Raw genomic sequence first — 10,342 nt, forward strand, 5'->3', positions numbered from 1 at the left:
CCAACTGAGAAACTTATAATCATTCGCTTGTGCTTATTCAAACTCCTCTGGTCTCAAACGTGAATTGAGTCGTCGAAAAGGCGGCCTATGGTCAAAAGTCATAGCAATCTAAATCGGCCGTGCTTGATCCTCAAGCATACCATCCATTTGAATCCCGGTCATCCCAGGAGACTCCCCTAGACCCGCAGGGTTCCGGCGTTGAGTGACCCGAAACCGGTCAGGGTTCCGGCACGAAAAGCGGAAACCGTATGCAATCGTCCGGGTCTTCTAAACAAATATACATAATTCATAGCTGTTATAATTTCTCCGTATCCCATTATTCGTATTTGTCTTAACAGCATGCGGTAATAATGGATTAACTCTTTTTCTTTCTTACCGGGCCATCAGAAGCGAGGTTTGTCCTTTCAGGGGCCTAGCAATCCCAAGACGAGCAAAGAAAACCGAAAAAAGGATGCACGAAAAATTCGGGCCGACAAATGTACGAAAGGGTTGAGTTGATGCTCTACTCGGGGTTGCTCCTCCGGCAGTGACGTTCTGTGACCGCAGTGTGACTTAGAAACAGCGGGCAATAAAAAGATAATCCTTTTTTTTGTTCCCTTCGGCAATACGAACGTTCGAGTGTACCAAAGTATCGAGCAATACGAAGAAGGAACATCACGCTACTACAAGACTGGTGAGGCCTTTCGGGTGTATGGGAGGGTCTCTCGGGACGGGAAAAGGGTTGCCAAACCAAGTGATAACCATCCTGATTCCGGCAGCGCGCTGGAGACAAACGTCCGGGACCCTCGTCATAAATCTTGCCATACGATCCAACCACCGCTGGTTGCCGTAAGTGTCGAGAACCGCAGAAAGGCTTCCGTTCGGTACGCCTTCGGGCAGACATGGTGTTAAGTAGGAACTGGACCGATCGCCACTATTTCCCGTACGCGGAGCATAATTTATGAGTAGTCCGTTTCATCCTGCTCCCGGGCCAAAGTAGATCACCGAGCGCTGCGTGCATCTTTTTGACCTGATTTTCAAGCAGCCCAAATCCTTGCATCGATTCGATTCGGGTTTTACCATTTGCATACACCGCTCGCCAGGATCGGGGCACCATTTTGCGATCAACCATCCATCGGTCAGCTCCTCGGGGGAGCACGTCGCTGTGAATGGTCAATTTGGTTTGCCATGTTTTATTACTTTATTGTGTTCATCATTACCATGACTAGAGAATGAGCTCGGGATGCAGAGAGTATCAAGCTCGTCCGCTTCTATCGGCGCAAACCGAAGTATTGTGTGTGCCACCATGCGCTCGCACGTTTTGTCAAGCATGGCTTGGATTGGACGAGGGAAATTTACTTTAAATGGTCTGCACTCGCTTGCTGGAAAAGGCAATTTGCTCTTTCAATTATTCCATACGATTAGAGCTGCGTGCTGGTATTCTTTCATTGATTCCACTCGCTTGACCTCGTCTCGGGTGATTTGCGTCAGTATTAGTTAGCGAGAGTTCCTGGACCACCGGGAGAGCGGGGGGGATATGAATGTATTATGACCAATGGAGTATCGATCAAACTCATATGTCTGTAGCTGACTGTGAGAACGATGTGCTGCATTGATTTAGCAAACCCTCTGATTTTAGTGCAAGGGAAGCGATTTATTATGATTCTGCTATGCTGAGTGTTGTAGACTAACGATGTATTTGTCATTGTTGAAAACTGACACATTTTAAAGCACCACAAAATACTGGTTTTCATTGTTTCATTACGAAAGTGGAGGTCAAACGGACTGGAACGTATTGAAGTTAAAGTTCGATTCATGCTACAGTTTTAATCTTCAACTGAACGTTCCTGAACATCAATAAAAGACCGGCGTATCGTTCTTACCCACAACCTAACGATGCCGCCCGAAGGAGCGAAGTAGTACAAAAGAAACGTATAATTAGATCTAATTCTTCTCCTCCCCTAATTGGCAACGATACCGAACCTTCCTAGCGAAGGAAGGAGGATATCTTCATCTAAAAAAATCGTTTCACTCCCTCTTAGCCTTAACCTACCCGTCCTACCCCGTGTGCCAACCACGAAAGCCACCCGAATCGAATGAACTTAGCTCTGTACCGTTTGGGCCCTTTTAGTACCGGGACCGAATGTGCTACCCGCGAGAAATGTGCGGTATTCGGCAGATTTGCAGCAAAATATGCCACTGGACCATCACATTGCATTGCGGATTCCCGGGCCGTTCCCAAATCCCGCTCAACGGGTGTCGGCTGGACGTATAATCAGGTAAACGGAAGCGGAACGACGGGCGTGGGCGTGTCGGGGAAATTTTTGGTTTGTTTAGCGTGGCGATATTTTGTTTTCGTTGTTGTCTCCAATCCGAGTAACCTTAACGGTCGGGGTTATATGGGGCCCCTGGTTGTAAAATGGCGAGCTGAGTTCACTTTTTAGCAAACCAAACAGACCCATTTTTTTATACTACCAATTATTGCAAGGATAATGGCTAAAAAAGTAACATAAAAGTGAAAAAAAAAACAGTTAGGCAGCGATCCAATATTTGCAAATCATAAAACCAGAGACAACATATGCACACACGAGATATCGAAACGCACACAACGGAGCGTTGTGGCTGTAATAAAGTACACTGCAGTTTTTTAGGATGAAAGTGCAATTAGGCGTTTAAAAAAATCGTCCATCGTACGTTTGAGAGAAAATATAAAATTTCCCAAACTGATTGGCGCGCATGGTCATTGTAGGTTTTATGGTTCGAACCTAGGTTTTGGAGGAGCTTTGTCAGAGTTTTTTAGCTTCACTCAGAAACATCACTGCTAACGTCCTCAGTATCGTCGTTTCGAGGTCATTTCCTATACGGTCACTGTAAAGCGCCTGTTTTTGAGTGTACGAATCAACACTAGAAACCGTAGGTGATGGATCTGTGGTGATGATTTTTTATCCGGAATCTTAGAACAAACAATGACGACCGCATCAAATATTTGACTGTATTTCGCAAACAGAAAATTGGTTTTCCTATTTAATTTTCCTATTTTTTGGTATATTCCATAGCGTTGGATGATTCTACCGCGGATGAATAAAATCAAATGAATTTTTAAACTGAACATTACTTTTATCGTAAAATAATAATGCGATTTAACGTAGAAGCTTGTGATATTCAATATAAAGAAATCAGCATGTTTGTTTTATTATTTTAAACTTTGTAATACATACATCTTAGGGGAGCATTTAAAACTATTTTGAAGCTGGAATTTGAATTAACAGTTAATTGAAACAAGTTTACGTTCAAAAAAGTTTGAACATGGAGAAACTTAAACTGAATTTCGTTCTAGAGTTCTATTTTTCTTACGTTAAAGTCATGAAAACAGAAGCTTCTTAGGAGCAGATTTACTATTGTGAAAATTGGATTTTGTTTCAAAATCAAAAACAAGGAAACAATTGCACATTCCCTCCCAATTTTAAGTTTCATGATGACGATATGCAGCACATTTGTGCCGAAAAATAATGTGGGAAATCTTTTAAAAAAACCATCTGTTGCAATAAATTTTACTGAAATATATCAAAGATTGTTTTAAAGCCTGCGGATTTGTGGATAGATGCATATGCATAAATTACACGAATCAAATTCAAGATTGATTTATTCCATTAATTAATTATTAATTATCTATTTTTAAATTAACTCCAACGACAAGCACACACATGTTTTGCTTTTATGTTATTTTTATACTTTGCATGCATTCAACATGGTTGGGGTACGTACGTTTTTCCCAGATTTTATTTGAAATATAAAACTTATAAAACCAGGAACTTTTTTTTGCCAGAGCGACCCACGATGGTAGTTTCCTACTGGTGTTTGACTAACTCGAGATAAAGTGCTAGAATAACAACGCAAGAGGCGACCGTCAAGTGGATTAGAAACATGTTTGCCATGCCCGGTGGTCGTGTTTGCAGATTAATTGAAATTCGATCAAGTGTTTCGATCTTAATCGGTCGGCGTTGCACGGAGGTTTGAAGCCGGGACACAGATCGCCACGAGCTCGGGGCCACGCGATCGCTCAAACCGGAGTAGAGTACGGAGTTGACAAATATTGAACCAAGCATCGCTTGGCCGGCTGTGAAGAAGCTTGTTAGTAATGGAAACCATGCGGATGAAGTGAAGTGACCAACTCGTTCCAGTTCCCTATGGCAGATCCGTGAGCACTTGGCATCGACCAAGGTGTGGGTAATCGAAATGGAACAAATGTACGCATCGTAGCCCTTTTTAATGGCATGCCCGAGGTCGTGGCTGGTAAGGTTCAGCGTATGGCCGCACTAGTTCATCTTGACCCGGACAGTTCCCACCAAATTCAACAAAGATTTGTTACGATTCCTGCCCTCCGTAGCGTCGCGCGCGTAAAGCATCATGCAGCAGGATGCAGAGTACCCTTTGGCGTATTATTTATATCTCGGGTGCCTTGTGGCGATTCTCGGTGCAGCTGGGGAAATGCTGGAAGAGATCAAACCCCCGCACCGGAAAGGTGAGGCGGCGCGAAGTTCAAGTTCAGCCACTCACTCAAGGCCCGGCCGGCCGAACAGGGAGACACGGTGCGCGGACGAACAAGTGATCACGACCGCGATGCGAAGGGTGTGTTACATCGACGCCCATGTGTTGCTCGATACTGGATGGATTTGGATAGCATTGGGCGCGATGGCCGCGCGGTGATCAACGGCGGACAAAACCGAGTCATAGGCCACTGAGCCACGGCCGGGCGATCGAGGAAGCGAACATTATATACGGTTATTACATGTTGGTACTGGCCGGCGCACTGTGCCTTGGCGGTGCGAGGGAACGACTGGGCGGAGGAGAACTAAATCGAATTGGAAATTCATTTCAAACATTCCGTCGGGACGCGCGCGATAGCTCAACTTTTGACCTCTCTCACATACAGCATAACACGTCGTCGGGGAACGCGCAGGCGCACTCCGATGGGTACTTACGCCCTCTAAGTCTGTTGTAAGCCGCCGTTGGCGGGCGCAGGGAAACTTTCTACCGGATTCGACCGGGGAAGCGCTCGTAAACTGGTACTATTCGCGAGGGCGACGCGTTTTGGCATCTGCTGTCAGTTGCTGCAAAAGTGGAATTGGTTTGATTTTCCTTGCCTTATTTTTGTTCACCACCATCCACCGATCTTGTTCTGATTGCTTGAAGGGTCTCAATGCGGCGATATTCCGTTAGTTTTCATTCAACTTATATTTAGATTAGTCCCTCGTGAAGTTAAAATGGATTAAGCTATACAGATTTGCTTATAGTAGTAAAAACTGAACAAAAATACCTGTATAGTAAACTTTACATTTCTTTTCTACTTGTAGCGATGTGTATGTTTGAAAATTTGTTGCATATAAATTTCTTATTAGATGTTTTGAAATAAGACGAATTAAGACTACTTGTAGCGATGTTTATGTTTGAAAATCTGTTGCATATACTATTCTTATTAGACGTTTTGAAATAAGACGAAATGTGCCGTAACACAAAGGCGTTTGCATGAACTAACTTATTGAGGCACAACATCATGTGATTAACTAATTCAAGATTGCCTGATATTCAAAATATTTATGTTCGAGCCAAAACTAAATAACTCTTCGACATCTTAAATTTTTTTTTGTCATCGAAGGGATAAAGATTGAATTTCCTTCTTTATGCGAACGCTTAATCTAATAAGTCTGGTGTCGGTTCCTGCTGCTAGCAAAACCCACGGTGGTCCTCTTTGTTTCCGGTAGGCGACTGAATGGACACTGCTTTGTCGACACATCTGTGACACATTTTCACATAAATATGAAGCACCATCGCTCAGTTTGTACACTTCATTCACATTCAACGACCAGTACCAACATCATCCGAAATGATTTCCTTCAAATTGGTGTTTCTGATTTGCTGTATTAGTATGGATGCCTTTGTTTACTCTAACCCCCAGTTTGGTAAGTTACTTCGTTTCCATTACTTTGGTAATTGAACTTACAAATGTGATGGAATTGCAGATTTACTGGGTGGTTACGATACCTTTGGCATCTGTTTCAATAATTGCGCTCAATGCAAGAAGCTTTACGGAGTCTACTTCGAGGCCGAGCGCTGTGCACAAACCTGCATAACGTACAGAGGAAAAGCCATACCGGATTGTGAAGATATTAGCTCCATAGCTCCGTTCTTGAACTCGTTGGATGTGTCAAAATGAAACACAAAACTTCTCCTAACCTTAGTTAAAGGAAAATCATGTATCGACCATATGAAATAAAAAGAGCTAGTTAAATTTATTCAAATCAATTAAAATGAGTGTGTGTAACCTATTTTGTGTAGATGTAAAACAAACTTAAATTAACATCCAGTATGTGATTTTACTTTTTTTAGCAGATATGGTTAAACGTATATTCACAGCAAATATTCGGTTAAATTAGTTAGTCGCCTTTTATTCACACTGAGCTTGTGTATCGTCGATTGTTATATCTTAATATTGTTTTATTATTTACTCTAACCGCAAAAAATACCATTCTTCGTTAGATTTTTAAGATAGAAAAAATTTTTCATTACTTTAGCAAAGTTTGTTTGATTATATTGATGATTGAATGTCTAACTTTATCAGATTACTGAGGGTATAGGTTCAGTTGACCTTTGAGTTCAAATCAGAAAAATAAATTACAATATAAATACATACTCACATCTTTTGTTATATCATCATATGTTTTCTACCATTCATTTATACCAAATTTGACATTCATTTATACCAAATTGACATGAAAGAGCAATTATTTTATTATTTAAATTTGGTTTTAACATCAAATAATAATTTGGAAGATGCTGATATCTATAATATATTCCCTTTGAACTTTTAAGAGTTACTGTTATGCAACAATACGTTTAAATTCCATTGTTTAGCTGGCAAAATTTTTCAACATACATTTTTTCATAAACGTTCAACAAAAAGGAGATTTTGGTATGGCATAGTAATGGCATACTATCATGGCGTGTAATTGGAAAAGAGTACAGTATAGTAAAGAGACAAATAACAAAAAAAAAAACTAAAAAAAATTCTCATCCTGCTTAACGTATTAGTATTAAAACGTAAGGCTATAGGTTTTATGGTCTCTTGAAAACTAAATATAATCATAAAAAATATAATCAGTTGTAGACTAATACAACAACCTGAAATCTGGTACGTAGTTTTAAAAATGATGTCAACTTCGGTGGTATTTTAGTAGAGGTATTTCCTATTTTTTTTTTCTGTTACCATTGTAGATTTGTGGTCCATCATTCGGTCTCTTGATGGCCTCTATGAGATACGTATATGTTATCTATAACATTACCTGTATGTGGGTCCGCGACAGCCGAGCGGTAGTGCCGGTTAGAAAATCTGTCCATGAGGGCCAGGGCTCACCACCTCGACAGCGTAGGTTTGAATCCTAACCGAGTCTGGATCTCCTGTATCCTCTTCCCTTGTACGAGAGGACTGACTATCCACGTACAAAAGGGAAAAAAAGTCTTGTAAGTCCTTCATGGTCAGACATGACCAAAAATTTCGTTACGCCAAAAAGAAGAAGATCACTATCTGTTTTTGAGTCAAATTTTTATTGGAAAATTTTGCTCAAATGGAATTACTGTAATGGATCGTAATGTCTTTTTCAGAATTTTTGTTGGTTTGGCAAAGGATTGTAAAAAACGTGAAAAATATGCTGTCAACATTCATTACACACATTGTAATACGGCGACGATTAAAATAAATTGTGGTAAAATAAAGTACTTTAATGTTGGAAAAATCGAGCCTGAGCATATTATGTTGAAATCGTTTATTAGTTTTGTGTTTTCTTATAATTGGAAACATCAACTTTGATCAATGTGTTATGACCAATTATGATAGCTCAGTTTTCGACAAAACTGAATTCATTAAGAGTTTCGCACTTTTTTATGCTTCTGTAAAAGATATCGCTACCCGTAGGAATGTGGTTTCCACCGGGCTTTCGTCTACCTCTTACCAAAAACCGTTAACACCGTTAGTAGCAATGGACCACTACCGCTTTGCTTTGAAAAACTACCAAATCTGGCACCTCCACAGAAGGCAAAAAAAAAAGCGTGCACACAACTATAGTATTGTGTCGCGAGTCGAAACGAAAAGCTGAGCAAACAAGTCAACCACCACGGGCGTCTTGAGAGATCATTAATAATTCATCCAAAAATTCCATCCACCGGAATTCAAACCAACGAATGTGCACCAAGCTTGCGTTGGGTCCGGTACGCAGCCACCGCGATACGTTAGGCCTGTTGGAGCTGTTGGCGTTTGGGGTTGTCTTGGTTTGTTTTCCTTCATCTAAATCTTTTTTCTTCCTCTCTCCTTCCCGAGACAACAAATTTCCACCGACAGCCCTATTTGCGTACGATCTGCTGACAAATTAAATCTTCCGAATTCGGCTGCTGGTGCTGCTGTCGTCGGGGTTGCTTCTTCGACTAACTGTTGACTGTTACAATTTGTACGGCTTCGTGGAACCCGTCTGCTTCTGTTTTGTTAACGCACCCAAATATTTATGCTGCCAGTTTGTCTGGCGCGATTTCGTACAGTACTGGGTCGTTTTCTCGCGCGTAGGACTCTCTCTAGTGCAGGCAGCAGGTTCGCAGCAGCTCGTAAAAACCTTGTCATCTGGTTACGATACGTAGACAACGATGTTACTCAAAACAAAGTCAAATATTGAATGGTCTCAGGGTGGTTGCGTTAGTCAAGAGACTGATTGCGTAGGCGATTGTGGATCGATAGACTCGATTGCTTCCGTTTGGATAGACGTGGTGGAGCCAACCTAGTTCAATGTGTGTCGGTTTGTCCGGGAATTAATTGTATCAAACGAATTACGTTCGGCATGGTCAGTTCAGAACACAGACAGGATATACAATTATCATGGTTTGCCGAGTTTTTCGCATTTATCGACAGTCAAAAAGCTGGTATATAAGCAAACTGAAAGTCCTGAATAAACCACAGTCATCAACAGTCCTTCATCTACATTGGAAAGGAATTTGCTTCAAGGAATACTTCTAGTTAGAACACGTTTTACAAGTGGTTGAAAATGATTCCTACCAAGTTCTTTTTCGCCGCCGCATGCTTGCTCGCCGTCATCGTTGTCCACAGCCCGGTAGAGGCAAGTCCACAGATTGGTAAGTACTTCTTGTATGTTTGGCCTTCGAAAAGTTGGAATGAAACTATGCGCACCTTGCAGACCTTATGGGCGGCTACGACATCATTGGAATTTGCATCACCAACTGTGCCCAGTGCAAGAAGATGTACGGGGCTTTCTTCGAGGGACACCTTTGCGCGGAGGCGTGCGTGCAATTCAAAGGAAAAACTATTCCGGACTGCGAGGACCTCGGTTCCATAGCACCGTTTCTGAACAAAATGAGCTAGGCCAAGCCATCTCGAACCAGGAATTAATGTGATGTGAAGCAAGCAAAACAACCGCTGTCTTTGCCGAGTTGTGGCGTATACTGAATAAACGAACCCATTGACTATCCTCATCCAGTTCAATGTGTACCCCTTCTCTGGTGCTGGGATGTGAGTGCGAGAAAAAAAAGGAGCAAATCCATGCGAGCAAGCTGCCAGTGACGGAACGTAGCCAACCATATGGTGAATAGTGTGCCATACAGTTTCAACGCAGCTTGCAGCGTACGGGAAGGAATCACTGGAGCGCATTGTTTACCGAAGCAATTAAAAGGGCAGCACTAGGAGCCCTCGATCGGGGCGTAATCATAACAATTGCTGCCGGCTGAATGGTTGCTCTCTGTTCGCCCGCTGAGTGGTCGTTGGTTCTGAGCACTATAAAGTGCTACCATTACGTTGCAATTGTCTGGGTATGGAGTGGCCTGATCCGGAATGTCCGGCCGTAAGGCGTCAGCCGCTGATGGATCGCTTTCGGGGACGACATGATCCCCGGGCAGGGGCACATTGGTACAGAGCTTCGGCAGCTACCATCTCACTGGATCAAGTGTTTACGTCTGTTGTGATAGCTCGAGTGTCCGTTTCCTCGTGCTTTTTGGGGAGCCTGGAGTATGCACGTACGCAACTGGCCACCTTAGACCTTTGTGCACCTCCTCAGATTGCTGAAGGCTCTATCCAGCTTTAGAGTTCGGGACCTAGTATACTCTCTCAAAAACAAACACTTCTGGGTGAGCTTTGAGAGTCTAGTGTGGTTTTTGATTGTGTGTTCCACTCTACAAAACCGAACCGTTTTGATCGTGGGTAGAACTGTAACATATGGTTCGCCCTACCAGTTTAAGATCAAATATATGGAAATTAGAGTACTCGAAGCTCAGGAAATGTTTACACTGACCAGTGTGGAGTGAGTTTGTTCAG

At 42.3% G+C, this 10,342-nt stretch overlaps 1 protein-coding gene across 1 annotated transcript; it reads left to right on the forward strand.

The window, feature by feature from the left end:
• The first annotated feature begins 9,062 nt into the window (after positions 1-9,062).
• Positions 9,063-9,397, forward strand: LOC131264193 (eclosion hormone). The gene is made up of 2 exons (XM_058266484.1): positions 9,063-9,150; positions 9,213-9,397. The coding sequence occupies exons 1-2, from the start codon at positions 9,063-9,065 to the stop codon at positions 9,395-9,397; spliced, it is 273 nt and encodes a 90-aa protein (XP_058122467.1).
• Positions 9,398-10,342: the final 945 nt, after the last annotated feature.

The sequence above is a fragment of the Anopheles coustani genome, chromosome 3 (assembly GCF_943734705.1).
Source record: "Anopheles coustani chromosome 3, idAnoCousDA_361_x.2, whole genome shotgun sequence".
Lineage (NCBI taxonomy): Eukaryota > Metazoa > Arthropoda > Insecta > Diptera > Culicidae > Anopheles > Anopheles coustani.

Bases quoted from the DNA above. Each gene is read 5' to 3' on its own strand.
- LOC131264193 (XM_058266484.1), top strand. From the start codon at position 9,063: ATGATTCCTACCAAGTTCTTTTTCGCCGCCGCATGCTTGCTCGCCGTC. The intron at 9,151-9,212 runs GTAAGTACTTCT...CGCACCTTGCAG, and splicing joins AGAGGCAAGTCCACAGATTG to ACCTTATGGGCGGCTACGAC.